Source organism: Zootoca vivipara, chromosome Z (genome assembly GCF_963506605.1).
Source record: "Zootoca vivipara chromosome Z, rZooViv1.1, whole genome shotgun sequence".
Classification (NCBI taxonomy): domain Eukaryota; kingdom Metazoa; phylum Chordata; class Lepidosauria; order Squamata; family Lacertidae; genus Zootoca; species Zootoca vivipara.
This window is the reverse complement of record NC_083294.1, coordinates 9,699,593-9,719,235: the sequence shown is the minus strand read 5'-3', so window position 1 is coordinate 9,719,235 and position 19,643 is coordinate 9,699,593. Positions and strand designations below refer to the sequence as shown.

Below are 19,643 nucleotides of genomic sequence, written 5' to 3'. Positions count from 1 at the left end.
AGTGCATTATAGGAATGATGAAAGAAAGTTCATATTAAAAAAGAAAAGTTTTAGAAAGAAATGTTGAGATGGATGTGAAACAGGATCCTTTGGCATTGTTGTATCCAGGAAAGATTATCATCAATCTCTTTGAGATCAAAAACCTTTGGAACAATTGAGTGTTTATTTTGTCACATAAGTGAACGAAACTGAATAGTTCGCAAGGAACAGATTCTTTGCAAACTGAGATTTATCATTTTGTCGCCATAAGCTTTCAGTAGCATCTGTTGTAGTTGGGCTTGATCAGGCCCACTTCTCTCCCATATAAGCTTTTTGTGGCGGCAGGGGCAGGGGGGAGGGGGATAGGTTTGTTTAGTTGAAGGCTGCCCACAGTAGCCTTTGAAAATACTCCTGTAGTTCCATTCTTCCATTAGGTTTTCCATCTGAGGCTGGCTCTAGCATGCAGTTTTGACAGGCTCACCACTGCCTTTTGGTCCTTGCCCAGCTGGAAAGCTCTAATCTGCTGCCAATAATACAATAAATGCCATCGGTTTTTCATACGTATGTGTGTTAGTGCCCACTAAACAAGCAGCACTTATAGGACTATAAAAGTGTTGTTAAACAGATCAAGGAATGAACATTTCTGAAGCTTAAATGCATTCCTGAACCAAGTTGTTTAAGCAGAGTTGCTTGTGTGATGTGATACTGAGAACAACTAATTAAACACAAAAAAAATCAGCTGTTGCCCCAGCAACAAAAACTTTCATTGTGGTCAATACATTGTATAGTTGGAACTGGAGCAGACATTTTTTGTTAAGGTGTTCCAAGAAATCCCTATTTTTAGTGGCTCATAACTTTCCCTTAGTTCATGCTGGAATACCTTGGACCATGGAGCTTATCTCAATCACTACTAAAAATGAAGAGAGGGGGGTTTCTTTATTGTCTCCATTCTTTGGTTTCTAGATTTGCAACGTGGTAGGGTCAGTGTGTCCCTTTTGCATCAGGCGTACTGGCTTTTGCAGCATGTGTGAAATTTTGCCCAGGGTCAGCCAAGTTACAGTCCTCTGAAAGACAGGGGGTAGTACGTGTTCAGCAGAGAGGGTTATTCAGTAAAGTTCCATTCCACTAAGACTGATTGTTTTCAGCTTAGAGGAGACACAATTATTCTTTCCCCCTGCCCCCAACCCTGGCAGTGGTTCCTTCAGTCCACCAAGGGCTACCTGATTATGAAAACTGTTTTCTGTAATCTTACTCATACTGCAGAAGACAAAGAGCTTTCACAGAAATAATAAAAAGACTGGATTTCTGGTTCTAAATAAAAAGCAGTGTGTGCCAGTAAGGACTGCATTGGGGCATATAGATTCATTAGCCTGGAAAAAAGGAAGCTACCAAAGGAGAGAGACATGGAAATGCTGAAGGCTGAAAAGGAAGATTACTATCATTATCATTTATTCCCATCAGATGTCAAGGAGATAAATAACTACAACCTTCAGAAGACATCTGAAGGCAACCCTGTATAGGGAAGTTTTTAATGTCTAATATTTTGTTTTTATGTGTGTTGGAAGGTGCTCAGAGTGGTTTGACCAACCCAGCCAGATGGGCAGGGTATAAATAACGATGTTTTTTCCTTTAAAAAAAAATACTGTAGTAAAAAAAATCGGGGGTTGTCTTATACAAGAATGTTGAATGCACAGGGGCTTGAGCTCTGGTGCAGGTGGCCTGAGCTTGGGTTCAGACTCTGACTCTGATGCAGGTGACCTAGGTGGCCCAGGCTCAGCCTCTTGAAATATGGCAATCCTAACTTTGGGCGACCTCCCACCAGAATTCTTTTGTTTGATGTTTAAAATACTAGGAGCATCTTATACACACAAAAATACAGTAACAACGTTAGTTTGTGTGTGTGTGTGTGTGTGTGTGTGTAAAAAGGGCATGTGGGTATGTTTCCACTTTTCACCGAAACCACTTGACCAATACCGTAGCATTCAATTTTGCACACATCCCATGTTACTGTGAGAGGAAGCATATACCGTTTGTGTAGACAGATGTCACACCTATGCAAAGTAAAACCCCATAAACCCCGTGTTTCAGAACACACAACTCACCCAAAAGTGTATGCTGGGGAAAAGAAGCCAGAAGAGGTTGCAAAACAGCACCCTCTATCGGCGGCTACACTGGTACTGCAGTTATAAATCCTTCCCTCTCCACAGCACCTCGGCTCGCCTTTACAGACTAGGCCGAATGGAAGTGGGGACTAGCCTGGGTGGGTGTTGGGGAGAGGAGGGGACGGAATAGGTCATGGGTAGGGACAGGGTGGGGGGAATCACAGGGATGAACCGGGGGGAGGGGGCGGGATAGGTCATGGGTCAGGACAGGGTGGGGAAAATCACAGGGATGAGCCACAGCAACGTGTGGCCGGGCCAGCTAGTTATTAATAAAATGTCTGTGTTGAGGTCACACATGGGGTGTAGTTTAATTAACTGAGTTATCGTAATCCATTCAGGTGAGCAGCAGCTTCATTTATTCCTTTTCTATAGTGAAGTTTGTATGTTAGCCATCTGATGACTGCAGAATTAAGGGTTCGTTCCTACCCTGATAACCATCTTTAGCAAATGCCTTCTCCCATTCCGCTGAAGATCATTTCATTGAAATGTGGTTTTCTTGCAAAGTGTCCTGTGACAACATGAAACTCAGTCAATACAGCTTTATTCTCCAGCAATTTTGGCTTTGACATGTCAGAGCAAACCAGCTGTCTGCTTGTTTGCCAACCAACTTTCCAGAAATCAGACCAAGTGATGGACAAGAGACAAAAGTACTTTTCACAACAGAGTAGTTTTATATTGATGGCTGGTTTTCTGTTTCAGCTGCCACCATTCATGCTAACATAGGAATGCTACCCATAGAGTAAAACTAGCCCATTACTACCATTTATATGTAGTAAAAAGCTTTCAAATTCAGGGTTGTACAAAGTACCTATGTTTCTAGAAGTTGTAGAATTCTACTAGGGACATTTTAAGTTCTTTAGTGGTGCCACAGAATCATAAGGATTGGGAGACAATATCTATTTGGACACCATTTAAAATATTTCAACTGTTCACATTTTCCAATCAAGTGTCTATGATGAAAAAAGCCATCTGTGTTCCTGTAACGTAGACTAAAAGATGTCCAACATGAGCACCACAGCCAGCAGACGGATTATTTTGGAACATGTGCTTCAATAATTTTTCCCAGAGAATGTTTTAACGTAATACAGAGCAGAAATTGTGTATGTTCCCAGCATCTGAAAGCTCTTAAATGTAGAAAAGTGTTAAAGAATTGTCCTCATTCCTAAAACCTCACCATTAAGTTTCTAGCAGCTTTCCGTGTTCCTCTGTAATGCATTTTGGTCTGATGCAAACCTGCTTTGCATTTTTGCTGTATGCATTTCAAGACGATCAGTGTCATTTTAAGAAACCAGACATATTAGTGGATACAGTACATATAAGACTTACTTCACACAAGTTATTTTCTTACACAGAAATAATGTCAGTGATGAAATTAAAATTGATTTACTAGCTACTGTATATTTTTTTAAAGACGTATTTATTTAGGTGCAAAAACATGACTCAGGAAGCCAGGATCTGCATCAGCATCACAATCCATGTCCTTGTGATTAAAATAAAAATCCAACCCACACTAAACAAAAGACAGTGTACACTCTCCACACACCCCTCCCTTTGTAGAGATTATCTCACCATAGGTAAAGCATTATCTGTGAAGAATTCCATAGTCTGGACTGTTGTGTGTTAGGTCTTTGCACTGTTTGACCCTTGAACGTCCAATACAGTCTCTGGGAAGAATCATGGAGGATAGAAGAAAATGGCCAATCATTACATACACTGTGGTGTTTATTTGAGAGGTGAAGGACTAGGTCAAGCAGGACATGTTCTTTTCAACGCAGTAGGCAGTGCTCCAGCCATAAATAGATCCTTTTGTTTCTTCAATTTCTTCAGGCTAAACTCCGTGAAACCACATCACTGTTGGGGCCCCATAATACTTCCTGACAAGAGCATTCTCATTTCCATTACCCCACTGTGAATGCAGAAGAGCAACTCCCCTAAGTCAGAGGAATTACATTACCGTAATGAGGTGGAAATTGGCCCAGTCATGCTCAATATGTCTGACCCTGGAACGAGCTTGCAATGAACGCACTTTGTTAGATTTGGAGTACATGCAAAATAAGAGTTAAAAAGAAGAAAAATGAAAAGAGAGAATAAGCAAAGATGTTTGTACATTTATATTCCTTTGACCAGTCAGGCTACTACACTGGTGATGTAATCTGGATGGAACTTCCTTCATTTTGGATTCAAAGGAAAACATCGTTTTCCACGTAAACAATTAGTCTGACATTTAGTTATGCAGTTTGGGTTAGATGTAACCTTGGATACTAGTAAATAGCTTTGTTGTGGATGTTTTAGTAGCAAGTCATTTACTGCAAGCCAGAAGTGCCTAATTGTCAGGCATGTTCTTAATTTTGGTCTTATGGCTTTGATAGCTTATTTTCTGGTAGTCATTAAAGGGACCGGAATGAAACTTCCATCAGAACCCTTCTTCCCATCTCAGGAGCTGACAAAGGTACAGCTTCAGTAGTTTCCTAATCTTAGCAGATGCCCGTTTGATTTATTTCTCTGTGTTTGGGGGTTTGGAATATTGCTTTTATCTGCTCACAAATTTATTGACAAATTTCATTTGTCTGCTTTAAGCCCTGGTGAAGAAAGCTTCATGCTGCAACTGGAGGCAGTGCCACCACCAGCGGTAGTCACTTATTAGCATTACTGAAGACATAAAATCCTTCACCAGACATAAAAACTCAGATCCCTCTTTTGTACCCCACATACCTTTGCCCCCCACCCTTGGTGGCAAACTTAGTTCCTCCTGGTATTCTAACTACCCTCCCCTTGGTGACTGAACCCATATCTTCTCTAAGCCAAGGGTTGTCAACATGGCAATGACAGGCACCAGTTTGCCTGCCCACAAAGGTCTCAGTAAATATCCCTTCAAAAAACCATGAAGCAAGAGAGTCCGTTTCATTTTCTTGCTCAAATTCTGTTTGTACTGGTCCAGCCATTCCTAATTTGAACATGACCCCTTGAATATGCCCAGATTTCAGTGGACTGGAACCCTCCCTCCCTTCTGTTCTGAATAGAGGAGAGGTAGAAATTGCTTTTCTTTGTGAGCAAGTATGGCAGTGGTGGATATAGGTGCTTTCCCAAAGTCTGTGCCTGTGGAGTAATTGCAGCAACAGTGAGACCATGTCCCCCCACCTCCGCTTATGTTACCCTCATCTGATGAGGTGTGTGCAACCTGAGGCGGCTCCTACATAAAAGGTATCACTGCTGTTCCCTCTTCAAATCCCTCCTGGTACTAGGAAACAGTGGGGTGGGGGATGGTGAGGAGTCTGCTGGCCCATCCCTTGCCTGAACAATCTCTTCCTCCTCTCCCGACACATCCTGTGTGCCTCCGTCTCAGATCACTTTGACCCTTCTTCTTTCCCTCGGCCTGGCTTCTATCTTATGGGCGGTGCCAAACCCCATAAATCACTGGATCCCTCTCCTGGTGCCAAACCCAATAAACTCCCATGGCCCCTGCCTCCACCACACACTCTTCAGAGCCCTGCCAGTCGCTGCCAAATAGTGTGTAGTAAAACCATGGGATTCACTTTGAGAGGTAATGATGGCTACCAACTTGGATCGTGTTGAAAGCCAATTAGACATATCCATGGAAGATAAAGCTATCAAGGGCTACTAGCTACAATTACTATTTTCTGCCTCCATTGTTGAAGGCAATCTGCCTTTGAATACCAGTTACAGGGAATCTCATGTGGGAGAATGCTGTTGTGTTTGAGTCCTGCTTGATGGTCAAAAATTCTTTAAAATTGCATTCGTACATGCAATTAATGAAAATTAATGTGAATGTTGTCTATTAATTGGAGATTGAAACCACACTGATAGAACTTCTAAGCTATTACACCTCTTGTTACATTTTGAGCTGGAGCTCAATTGTAGCCAAAATGAAGCTGTTTTTAAAGATAAATGAAGGTGCCATTTTTCTTTTAAATGTATGTGACATATATGTGGGATGCTATTGTGATATTTGTCTAGTTGTTTGCCAAATAAATGTCCACTTGTTTGAGCAGTAAGGCACTTTCCAGTGTTTGGTAGAAGAACATAACGGATGAAGTTTGGGCAACATATTTAAGAGGATATATTTAAAGTTGTTCAAGGCTAAACTGAGGCACAATTAACAGGCTGTTTCATTTTGTCATTTTTTCCCTGGACAAAGTAAATTTTCCTATGGGAGCAAAACCATGAAGGGCATTGACATTAGGAAGGAAATGCTTTCTGTAAACTAACAATGATTTATCTCTTTGGGGAATTCATAATGAAATAGCTTGATCTTTATTTAATGATGTCATCCACTTTTTAAAGCCTTAGGTCTTTGTATTTATTTGAAATTAAAGATTTGAGAAGAATCACACTTCGGATTTCAGCATGTATAGATGTATAGGAGCACTTACCATATCACAAAGGGACTTCTTCTGTACAGGTACAGGGTGTCTCCGTTCTCCAGGAATTACCTGCAATACATATCTCTATAAAACATATAACATTATATACAATAGAGATACGTGTTGAAAAAATGTAACAGAAGTAGCAGCCCTCAGAAACCAGAGTGGATAGGTGGCCAACTTAATGGTATTACAGGGTATATATTAAGAAAGTAGAGATATGGAGGGGAGAAATGTTTCTAAGTTACTGAGCCTAGTTTGGTGTTTGCTATCATTTGTAACTGATTTATTACCCAGTGTGCCTTCTTTCATATGCTGTACCATAAGATTCTTTAATGAGGGCAGAATGGAACTCAAACGTTTATTTCTTACATTTCTGCAATCATGGAATCCAAGGTAACATACCTATGGCCCCCAGGAGCTCTCCATTCAGGCACTGACTAAACCCAGACTGGCTTAGCATCAGCAAAGGTGGTAGCTTCCTGTGCCTTCAGCGCACACACTGGGACTTTTAGAATGAAATAGTAGCCCTAGGGGACAATTTCCAAAAGGAAAATTGGGCTGAGAGAAGCACCATAGTCCTGATCCAGATTACAAGCCCTGTGCCTGCTTTTTATAAATAAAGAAATATGACCCATTTCTAAGCTTCCTAATTAAAAATGCATTTAATGTAATTTGTACCTTAAGCAGAGATGACTGTCTGTGACAGTCTAAAATGTATCTTCCTGGCTCCGTTGTTTTCATTGGTCATCTCTTTGCATCTTCTTTCACAGAACTGCCTAGTTAGAGTCAAAACAAGGATTTAATTTTATTTTTTTTAAAACACCAAACATGTTCCTTTTATTTGTCTCTCTCTGGTGTCTGCAACATAGCAGATGTAACTTGCAGGCTTTCCACATATTGTACATTTTAATAGACTTTAGTGGGCATTTAAAAAGCACTGAAACGAGGAAAACTATGATTTTGCAATAGCCAGAGCTAAAGGCTTAACCCTTTTTACAACATGTTTATATTTTTCTTCTGTTTGACAGATTTCTTCTCTGATTTTCTTAAGCATCTGTTTTGTGCCTGGTTCTTAACCAGGCCCAGAGTTATGGTTACATTAGCAATTAAGTAGGTAAGTATCTGGCCAAATTTCACATAGGCTATGTAGACCTTTACCCAACTTAGCATCAATAACACTTTTATGCGCCAAACCCAAAAAAGTTTCTTAAAAAACTTAAAATGTCTTCTGCTTGTTACTCAGTTCAAACTATGAGATTTGTGGCTCCCCATTCAGTCATTTCATCAGCTTGAGATCTATCAGCTCCTGTTTCGTTTTATTAGGGCAAAATTAGTGAACTAAAAGTTTACACTCTGGAGGCTTAATGCGCTAATAAAGGATTGCATAAGTTACCATTTGTTTATAGCACTTGAATGATTATTCATGGAAAAATTATGCAAAGGAAAAAACAGTGAGATCCTTGGGGATATTAAAGCTACGTGGTCAACTTTTCCGAATGTTCCTGCCACAGCTTTCTAAACAGCACTCGTCAGCTTCTGCTGGGCTTTTCTCAAGTTCCCCAAACAGTTTGTAATAATGTTTTAATACCTTCTGTATGTTATTTCAGTGTATATGTCAATGTCATCTTGACAATAACGTAAAGAAATAATGAAAACCAAGCATGTGTGTTCCTGTGCCAAGTAATTGGAAAATCATGCTAGACATCATTTGTTTCATTGGGAGGTATATGAACATTAATAGTATGCACAAGAAGTGGATAGGGTGGGGAACTAATAAACAGGAGGGGTATTTGGTAGCAGTTGACATCATTTAGTGGGAACAAGCAGCCAAAAATACTTGCTCTCATGTGTATTTAAAGCTGGAACTTTTGTCAATAAGACCAGTAACTCTGAAAAGGAGCTACAAGAGATTAGTGTGAATACAGAGATTGCACAATGTAGCAAATAAGTTTTATTTCTCAACTGAGTGGTCTGCTGCGGTGGTTGAGCAACAGATTTCGGTAAAAACCAGAACAGGGTTAATTTATGAAAAGAACTTCAAAAAAGAAGAAGAAAAGAGCAGCATTTTGATTTAGAAGAAAAAGAACAACCAAACTGTTTCAATTGGATTATGAGGAAAGCAACAAATCATACCACCTAATCTCTTATACAATAGAAAGGGTTTGACTGTGCAACTAGTTGTTTACTTTGGGTCAGCACTGAGTTTCCACTGGTTTAGTCACCAGCTGATCTATGTTGAAAACCTCAGGGCCTTGATTCAGATGCCACAGGAAGCTCATTGTTTTAACTGCATTGTTTTGAATAATGCAGTTGTAGGCTGAGCTTGTCTGTGTTCAGCTGCCTCCTCCATCTCTTCGCCTACTGCCATCAAATCAAGTCATAGGGTTGACTTCCATTGATTTCTGCACAAAAACAGGATGCTGCACTGGCTTTGCATGCAGAGGTAATGAGCAGGTGTTAGTTAACCAGTTATTGGCCTCAGGATACTGTAGTGGAACTGATATTGCTTTCAGTGATGTATTATTGTCAATAAGGGAGAGCAGTGGCACTCTGTTGCCTTTGGGGCTTGGCTTTCTGTGAATATTTGTTTGTTTTGTTTTGCTTTTATTCTGTGTATTCTGAATTGTATAGCATCAATACCACTCAAATGTTTAACATATTTTATACTTTCCTCTGTGGCAGTGGAATAAAAATACCAAAGAAAATGGACCTGATCACTGCCTTCATTTGTAGAAAAGTAGCAACATAACTCAGGGTATGCATTGCATGCTTGGACTCACTGGTAACATAGATTCAGATCACAATAGCACCTGAAGGTCTCCTTCAATCTTTCACTTTTGTTTATGCACATGGGATGTAAACAATACCTTCAGACATCTGGTCATCAATCTTGTGTAAGAGATAGGGATCATGTTGAAGTCTGTTCTCAGATTTTGGTTGAGGAAATGCTCTCCTTTATTAAAGAATGACTAGTAAAATCCTGGTGGAAGTTACTAGAAACCATATCCTACATTTAGAAAATGTACCACTCAACTTTGTCCCAGAACTCATCTTTTGATAAATTCTCCTCATTCTACTCACTAGCCCCATATCTCCCACCATGACAGGCTTCAGAATGGATTCATAATCTCTTAATTGACAATCTGCTACAATGATATCAACAAGACTGGAGTAGAATGTCTTAGGGTTTACAGTATATTGCAGGACTGAACCAATGGAACTTTGAGAAGAAGCAGTTAGTACACAAAATTCTACACACACGACAGTGTTTCTCATGCAACAACTTCTAGTGTGTGGTTCTGGTTACACCCCTGGACAAGAAATGAGCAGAGCTGCATTTTTGGAAAATGTTCTTGACCTTTTAATATAAGGCCTTCTCAGAAACTGCATAATGCCAAAGTGACTCACCCTTCTAGAGTGCTGAGTGCTTCAAACCCTTATTGATCCACCAGGGCAGACATGCAAGAAGCTGCTTCAGTCACGTGCATGTGTGTGTGAGTGAAAGACAGAGAACAAGAGCACATAAAATACACACTCTTTTTCTGCAGTGACTGTAGCATGAGAAATGTCCAAGAGGTTTTATTCCATCTCCACTTTAGATCCTTAAACTAGTTTTGTATCCTTTTGTATCTTTCCAAAACAGGCCTTTCATTCTTCTGCTTATATTTTGTGTCAAATATAAGGCCTAGAGATGTGAAGGTTTGCTTAGTCTGCTTTCACCAATGGCACAGCTAAAATCTAGGACTTGAAGAAGAAGAAGAAGAAGAAGAAGAAGAAGAAGAAGAAGAAGAAGAAGAAGAAGAAGAAGAAGAAGAAGAAGAGGAGGAGTATGTTTCCACTAGAAATCTATGCCTTCTATATTTCTGTAACTCCAGGCTGGAGACTGGGCATAGAATATAAGTATGGTATAGTACCATATTTTCACCAGGTGGCATCCAGCATGTGTTAGTACATTCTTTATTTTGTGGGAAAGAGTTGCTGCTCTTTTGTTCATTGTAATCAATGCCATGAATCCCAGAGTTCAAACATATTTTTTAAGGAAACATGCTTGCCCAACTTCCCTGCTTCATGCATGGCTTACCTGCCATTAGCTTATCTGAACCAAGTTTTCACCAGATGCAATGTTAGTTTTAGATTAAGGTTCACATATATTTACTCTGATGCAGCTCCTCATTGCCGAAGTTGAAACCCACCAATGTGATTTTGGGCCACTTAAAGCATTCAAAAATTCCTACTCAGAAAGCACTTTCATATAGCAAGAGCATCAAACCCATATTTATATTTGTCACATGTTGATTCCTTGCATGCCTGTTCCACATGTACAGGCTTTAGTCAGCCAGAGTGAATCCCCCATCTTCTCAGTGTATATAAACCTAGTTGTATAGATGCAAGTGATCGTTGCACTATGTCCAGGTTTCACCCTTTTTCATATATGGACTGTTTTCACTGTAGGATATACAGAAGACTTGAAGCAGTCCTTATCCTTCTCTCAGCTGCCTAAATCCTAAAGCCCCTATAGCAACCAGTCCTTTCATGGAGCTTTTTAGCAGAGTCTGAAATGTCAATAATATGTCAATAATATGTAGGAGCTGAACTCTCTTTCCATTCCTTGGACATTATTGCTTTAGGACCTGTTGTCTCAGCTGAGACAATCTTGTTTCCATCTGGTAACAATTCGTCAGCCACCTATAGCTAATTCTGTTTCTTCTCTCTCTCTCTCTCTCTCTCTCTCTCTCTCTCTCTCTCTCTCTCTCTCTCTCTCTCTCTCATATTCTCTCATTCATACATACACACACACACACACACACAGAGAGAGAGAGAGAGAGAGAGAGAGAGAGAGAGAGAGAGAGAGAGAATTCCGTAGCCAACTTGAGGAAACCACTTAAAAACTTGATAACTGTTCAATCTCTGTTGCTTTGCGTGTGTGCTAGCTAAAAATGTGTAGCTTGTTGGCACAAATACCTTCTAAAAGTTCCAGAGCTGACATCTGTCTGGCTGTGATTTACATGGAACATCCTTGCGTTTCCCATAGATACTCATGCTACAAGTCAATACTAACAAACTGTTTACAGACGGGTAGGGTTACAAACCAAACTCAAAGCATATGTTTTTGTTAGAAATTGAAGATTACGCCCGACGTATTGTTCTGGCTCTGCATGTTATGCTTTTGACAAGTCTCATTAAAGTAATAGAAAAGCCAATATTTTTTGTGTGGGACTTGGTCCCAAAACTATTCTTGCACATAATTTTGATGACAAAATGCTATTTTTGTTTAATTGGGTAGATTCTTAATAGGAATTGATGGTGTAATTCCAGCAGGCCAGAAGCAGTGTTTGGAGAAGCACCTGCCATTTGAGGTCAATGACAATTGTCTTTAAGCAGATGCCACTTTCCTTCCTTTCTGCCCCACATAATTTCCATCTGTCTCTACAGGGTCATTCAGCTCTTCCAAAAGCAAATAACATGACACCTAGCAATGTCTTTCCTCAGCAACAGTTTAGCATTAATTGGTGTCTATTTTGTAGGTCCGTCAGAGGTGTCAGCAGCTATGAGGTTCAGCAGGAGACCAACTTGTCCTGATGCCTCGGTGGCAGCCAGCCTGCCAACTCCTCCTGTACCACGACACAGGAAGAGTCACAGCCTGGGAAACAAGTGGGTGTTCCAATCTGCATCATCTTTCTCAGCTCTTACAGTTTATTCAGACATCATTAAGGTTTAATTCAGCAATTGAAAACTCACTGAAAGCAGAAATATTCTCCCCAGTGGTCCCACTCCCCTTTTCTAATCTCACAGGAGTGACACTCATCACTAGTAAAACATCTACCTCAGAACCTCCTTGTCTTATCTTGCAAGTGCTGGACTTTCTGCCTTTTTAGACAAATTCTAGTGCCATTCTTACCCCCAACCTCTGTGGGAGTTGGTATATCATTTTTTGTTTAGTTCCCAATTTACAGGCCAAATAAATTGTGCCTCTGCCTAACCTAGGCTTTCTGAAAGATTTGGGAAGTTTCAACACAGTGGGAAGCATCAGCTTTTCAAATAAGATTTCCAGCATTCTACTTATTCCACCACTGTTAGGAATCTTTGGATTAATACTTATTACTTGCCTAGCATCATCTCATTGAGTTTGCTTGGATAGGAATTCAGGACTATTGAATTTCATGGCCTCCAACACTGTAACCAAGCAACATTTGTAGAAACATCAGAGGAAGAACTTGAAAACTCCCAGATCCCCATCCTATATTAAGACAATAACCACTTAATTATACAGGCTGCTTGACCTCACTTCTTAAATAGATTATCAGGCAGCCAATGAGGAGCATATTAAAGCTCCCATTAGCTACCTTCCACTTAAGGACTTGCAGACATTTATGATCATACAGTGAGATGATGTCCATGTGGGGAAAAAACAGAGAATAAATGGATGTTATCAGATTACATAAGAACATTTTGCTTTTTCCCTCCCCTTTTCCAATTTTCCAGTATGATGTGTCAGTTCAGTGTAGTTGAAAGTAAAAGCGCAACGTTCCCAACAGAGAAACCACGCCACCTGCTGGATGACAGTGTGCTAGAGTCCCACAGTCCTGTCAGAAACATCACATTAAACTCTGTTTTCACCAATGGTATTTCCATAGGTAAGTATTCAATGGTTTGGATACAAAAGTCTCACTGATTCTCTGCCTGCTTTGAAGCTCAGAGAGGCCCCTAGAAATGCAGAATCAGGAGAAAATTAATTTCAGGACTAACAATAATTGGTCATTTGGATAGAGAGAAACATTTTAAAAGTAGTGAAGATCTGATTTTTGCTTGCTTAGAAACCTCACATGACTCACCTCTCTCTCGTTTGTCTCTGTCCTCCTACCAAGAAATAACTTGCTAGATTGTGGCAGCTGTGTCATAGGGAGTACTCAGTTCTTTTTCAGTATTGTTCTTTTTCTGTGAGTTGTGGCAGCACTTTTGTAAAATGGAGAAATGCTACTGAAGCCAGGAGAGCACAAGCTACTTGTAGGAATGGTCTCGGTAGGAAGTGGAAAGGCGTTTCACAAAGCTTAGCATAAAGCTTAACTTTGGCTGCAGATAAAAGGCATTATCAGCTGTTAGGAAAGAAACAGCTATTTTGAGGGGTGTTTAATGGCCAGCACCTTGCAGTGTGGATTTTAGTGGAGTACAAACTCCTCTGATTTAGAGACTGGGGGAAATTCGTCTGATTTAGAGGCTGGTTCCCAGGGCATGAGTTTCCGTTTGCAAGAACCTACTTTGTTGAATGCATGATGCACTGTGCTTATCACTTAATAACCTGAGTGTGAAAAAGTGCCATTGTCATATATTGCCTGATCAGCCATCACAGTTCATTGTCATGTTGTGCAGTTCCTTTGCAGTGGAAACCAATCTGCGATTTGGGGATCTTCTGTTGCTGTGGTGGCTGCTGCTTTACTGACCACCTGAACAAAAGAAAATCCAAACAATCCAAGTTTGGAAAAGCAAATGAATTTGTTACACTAGTAACTTTAAGTTGCCTTTGAGTAAATGAAATGGGAAAGTAATGGTTTAAAAAGCTCTGATTGAAAAATAAGAGGATGAGGAGAAGTAAGGCATCAGGCTGATTTGTCATGGCACCGTCACCTGCTTCATGTTACCTGTCCTGTGTCTTGATTAAAGAGAAATCAGTCATATATTTGGTGTCTGTGCTTTCTCTTTGGCTGGTATGATTATGTTTAATCACTGATGTAGCAGTGTTACTCAGAAGGTACTATACAGCATGCAGCTGTGTGAAGATAATAAAAACTGAAGGGCAATTTAAAAATATTTTATACCTAGAAAACTGCAATGCTACATTGATCAGGGTAACATCTCCCCCAGGAGCAATTTCTTACATCACTTTCACTCTGGCCTCTTAAGTCTGGCTTCTGTGGTGTATTCTGGAAGTTTCCTAAGGCACATGGACTTGTTCTGCATTTACTTTTTCTTGTTAACAGATCCCTATGTCCTTTTGTTTTGTAGGAAGCAGTGAAAGCTCAGAATTTAGTGAGGAGCCTTCTTCAGGCCTTGAAAGGTGAGTGTCCTCTTTGCCAACAAATAACCTTCAATTAATGGTATAAGATGTTAGTTGCACTGCAATTTATATGTATTGAAACCATGTTTCAGTTTACTTCAAGGAATTAATCAGGTCCTGCAGGGTAATTGTGGGGGGAAATATTGCCATAAATGCAGCCATTCTGAGGTTGGGTGGAAGCTCTGTCACTCCAAATATTCACTGTGTGTATGCCCTATATTTTGTGCTCCCTACACTACATTTATCTCTTATTATCCCATCTAGCTATAAAATAAACATTTTCAAACCTACCTTAATAAGAAAACATGACATATCTAACTTGTCAATATTGGGCTTTTGTCATAAACCAGAGTCCACATACCATATCTGCTTACAACACCTTCTTAAAGGTAAAGGTAAAGGGACCCCTGACCATTAGGTCCAGTCGTGACCGACTCTGGGGTGGGGCGCTCATCTCGCATTATTGGCCGAGGGAGCCAGCGTATAGCTTCCAGGTCATGTGGCCAGCATGACAAATCCGCTTCTGGCAAACCAGAGCAGCACATGGAAACGCCGTTTACCTTCCCGCTGTAGCGGTTCCTATTTATCTACTTGCATTTTGACGTGCTTTCGAACTGCTAGGTTGGCAGGAGCTGCGGGAGCAACAGGAGCTCACCCCGTCACAGGGATTCGAACCGCCGACCATCTGATCAGCAAGCCCTAGGCTCAGTGGTTTAACCACAGCACCACCTGGGTCCCACACACCTTCAAGCCACAAATACAGCCACATTTTCATTAAGAAAATCCTGTTCAACTATGTTGAATAGTTAATTCCTCATAAGAAATTAAGCCAAATACACCTGCCTTTGTCTAGCACATAATATCACAGGTTAAATCTGGTCCAGTTCAGACTTGATAGGCCTTAGTTCAAACAGACTTAGTGGCCTTGAGAAGTCCCACAATTTTATTTACTGAGCTACGAAATTTTCCAACAACAGAGCTTCGAGATAAATAAGCAAAATTGTTGAGTCCTAGGAACTCAACACTGGGGAACAGTGTAGTAAAATGATGTGTTAGAAATTATTCAGGAAAATGTCTCTCTTATAATGATCCTTCTTTTGCTGATTTGATCCTGCCAAATAAAATTTGGAATGTCACTAGTAAAGTGTACAATGTTCAGATTCTGGTATCTCATCTTGCCAGTCACCCTTAGGAATGGGCCTCCCTCCCGCCTGCAGACAGTGGCAGGAGCACACCTCCATCAATACTTTCACTGACACCTGCTAGGGGGAAATATGTTTTTATGTGTTTTCTGGGGTGATACTTATTTCCTATGCCTACAAGCACTATATTAAAAGAGGATGCAAGAAATATTTCACGGAGCACAATGGTCATAGTTTCTGACTCTCAGAATAGTGCAAGGAGGGTATGGCCACCATCTTGTTTCATATTTACTGAGTGCACAGTACTTCTGTTTACTATACTGTACATGATATCACAGCCTATTTGAAGAAATAAAATTCAGGTTTTCTTTTCCTTGCTGAATGTGTCCTTATTTAAAGTGAAGTAGATGTTGAAGACCACTGTATTGGCAAAGGTAGGGGGAGTTGCACTTAGATAAAGCAAATCTTATATTTTTGAGTTTAGAGCCTTTTGTGTAAGTAACAAAGTCAGGATAGAAAATGTCATTTATAATCTTAAGAGGGTTGGTCTTCCATTGAAGCTGTTTGCCTGTGTATTGATAAGTTGTAAACTAGGAATAGTAGAAATTGATACAAGGGACACAGTGTCCAAGAACACATTACAAAATTAAGTTATGCTGCTTCAACACAGCCAGATTCATTATTCCAACTGATGAACTAAAAAAATATGTTTTTTATTTTTATTTTTTTAGTAAATCTCAAATTTTGGCCATGCCATTATTCCGAAATTTAGCAAAAACGGGCAGGAGAACTGGAATGTTTACCTCGGAGAAAAGCCTTCATTGTAGCTAAAATACATCGCTTGTGCTAGGGATATTCTCCCCTCAAAGAGAATCTCCCACACTGTAAGGAGTCGGGCCCAACTTGCTGATTGACTCCTTCTGCTGAAGGGCTCCCAACAATCCAAAGCAGTCCTGCTTAGCAACACAGAAGCTAGATTTTGTTTGAACTCGACAGTCTGATGAACATTTAAGCATGCTACCTCCTCCCCCACAAAAAAATATCTCCCCAACTAATAAATCCTAGTTAGACTATCACAGGTAACACAGGGAAGTTTTTTGTGGTGTGCCTTGGGGCTTCTCCCTCCCCTCCACTGCCTTTTTCTCATGACCAGGGCAGGAAAGGAGCTCATAGATTGCTTCAAATTGGTGCTTGGAGCTGGAGGCATATGTTTTGGTATCAAAACCAGGGAGCAGAGCACGTTCCAGCCTCCAGCCTCAGGTCTAGGCAGGTGTGTGGGTTTTGAGCAGAGCAACTAGAGCTCCTTGCCTGGTTCCTTTTCCTTTAGCCTAGCTGCCTTGCAGTGAAATGGTGGGAGATGCAGCTGCCCCCCCCCAGCCAGCATCAGGTAACATGCAGTCAAGGTGAAGATGGGAGTTATTTTAGATGCCCAGAGGGTAGATTCTTCAGAATGGAGAAATCAGAATTGTTTCTTCAGGCTCTGTCCTGCCTTTCTCTGATTTAAGAGAGGATCAGGCACACACCCAATTTCTGTTACAAAGATGCTATCCAATCTTGCCCAGACCACAAATCCTAGGAGTCCTCAGACAATGAGCAAGGGTAGTAGACAAAAGTTAATGCTTTAAGAACTAATTGGATTGCATTGTATCCTCCCATATCCTGCTTTATTGCTGTCCATACACCCAAAATACACAGTACAATAGTAAATATCAACAGTTATTAAGGTGTAAAGGCCTTGCTAGCCAACAGAGGAGTTTTAGCCTATACATAATGATTTCTTTGTCCATGGAGTTTTATTGGCAGGGATACTGGAGTGGCTTGCTGGTTCCTTCCCCAGGTGGATCACATTTGGTCAAAACATAACTTCTCTAAGTTAAGCCCCTTCGCCAGAAAAACAATGACAAACCTAGACAACATCTTTAAAAGCAGAGACATCACCTTGCCTACAAAGGTCCATATAGTTCAAGCTATGGTTTTCCCAGTAGTGATGTATGGAAGTGAGAGCTGGACCATCAAGAAGGCTGATCGCCGAAGAATTGATGCTTTTGAATTTTGGTGCTGGAGGAGTCTCTTGAGAGTCCCATGGATTGCAAGAAGATCAAACCTATCCATTCTGAAGGAAATCAGCCCCGAGTGCTCACTGGAAGGACAGATCGTGAAGCTGAGGCTCCAATACTTTGGCCACCTCATGAGAAGAGAAGACTCCCTGGAAAAGACCCTGATGTTGGGAAAGTTGGAGGGCACAAGGAGAAGGGGACGACAGAGGACGAGATGGCTGGACAGTGTTCTTGAAGCTACAAACATGAGTTTGACCAAACTGCGGGAGGCAGTGGAAGACAGGAGTGCCTGGCGTGCTATGGTCCATGGTGTCACGAAGAGTCGGACACGACTAAACGACTAAACGACAGCAATGATTTCTTATCTTTACTGCCTCCGAGAGGAATTTTGCTTCAGCCAGTGTAATAGTATCAAACTTATCCTCAAGGAGAACCTTGACATGAAACGAGTCAGCAATTCCCAGTTGTTCTGTTAGTATTAGATTGATTAGATGTTTTCTAACCTACAATGCAATAAAATGTGTTCCGTACATTCAACGCCCTGGGAACGTGGGCACAGCCTATCTTAGTGTGGGACACCAGCCAATCTTCCCCTCAGCACTTCAGAACAGAAAGCATTTAATTTGGCTTTGGAAAACAGATGGCGATAGTTAGATATAGTCGAATTCTTAAGGTAGGGAGATGACAAAAAAACAACAACAACCTGAAGGTATTGGATTCCTGACACAGATGGGCTGCAGGGCACATGTCAGCAACATGCAAATTCATGAACCATTCCATATTTTTTGTGCTTGCTTGAGCAGCACATAAACTAACATTGGAGCAATGCAGAGAAGATTAGCATAGCCCCTGTTCTTCATACTCAGAGTAGACCCATTGAAATTAACGTGCATGACTAACTTAGGTTCATTACTTCCAGTGAGTCTACTCTAAGTAGAACTGAGTTTACTATAAGCTTTTAATTGTCTTTGCTGAAAGAGACAAAGAAGGCTACCACTATGGAAATTTTCACAAATTTCAGAATGTTGTGGAGTGGTCTTGTCTACATTCCATCCTCCCTTCCTTTCAAGAAGAAAGCACCTGCCAGATTGGATTGTTTCCCATTCTAGGCAGGGTGAGGAAGTCACTGGACAGGTGGTTGTTAGGGAATAAGCTGTTAGAGAATAGGGGTGAGCTTGGCCACATAACCTGGCTGAAGATCACTACACAGACAGTTCTGTCAGATTGGGGAGCACACATGGGGCTCAGGGCAATTGGAGTAGTCTGAAAGCATCAACTTCCTGGAGCTTCATACTGTCTCTTTTGGCCTTCTAGAAAAACTTATGGGTCACCATGTGTTTATCCAGTTAGTTCAGCAAACACATATAACAGTGGGATGCAAGGGGGGGGGTGTTACTCAGCCACACACTCTTCATAAGGAGACCTTCGCTGCAATTGTTTGGGCCATATATAACCTGGTATGGAGTGACTGAGCAGGACCATTATCCAGAAGTCCAAACACTCAAATATTCAACCTGATGGCACAGCCCTTTGGGAGACCCACAAACAGACAGGTCACAATGTATCACAATGCCAGTATGTGGAATCAGAATACATAGACTGGCCAGCTGTGTGCCTTTTTCCTTCTCTTACCCTGATTTCTCTTCAGGAAGAAAAGTGGTATTTATACCAATTAAACTTCACTGGTCCAAAAGACCTTGGTTCTCAAAGCTAGTCATAATGTCCATGAAACAACATTGGAACATCGTGTCCCAGAGACCAATTTTTCAACAACAACTGCATATATTCTAGCTGGCAGCATAGATGTTAAGCAAAAGTGGCTAAATTGTTTTTGCTACTCTGATAACTCTTTTGGCTTCTAAGCA

General features: G+C 40.8%; 1 protein-coding gene and 1 long non-coding RNA gene across 14 annotated transcripts in view; one reads left to right on the top strand and one right to left on the bottom strand.

Moving 5' to 3' along the window:
- Window positions 1–19,643, top strand: part of RALGPS1 (Ral GEF with PH domain and SH3 binding motif 1) — a 208,806-nt gene that overhangs the window by 169,948 nt on the left and 19,215 nt on the right. For 11 of the 13 annotated variants that reach the window (XM_060270380.1, XM_035113375.2, XM_035113380.2 and 8 more), the window contains 3 exons: window positions 12,052–12,178; window positions 13,010–13,161; window positions 14,528–14,579. In XM_060270380.1, coding sequence (XP_060126363.1) covers window positions 12,052–12,178; window positions 13,010–13,161; window positions 14,528–14,579 — 331 coding nt within the window. Of the gene's footprint in view, window positions 1–12,051; window positions 12,179–13,009; window positions 13,162–14,527; window positions 14,580–15,200; window positions 16,747–19,643 lie in introns of those variants that run through there. The other 2 variants (XM_060270385.1, XM_035113382.2) reach the window with 2 other exon arrangements.
- LOC118084094 (uncharacterized) lies at window positions 2,446–12,058 on the bottom strand. The gene is made up of 3 exons (XR_004692462.2): window positions 7,205–12,058; window positions 6,533–6,592; window positions 2,446–4,166 (listed from the first exon to the last, which is right to left on the bottom strand). It is a non-coding gene; the product is annotated as an uncharacterized LOC118084094 (long non-coding RNA).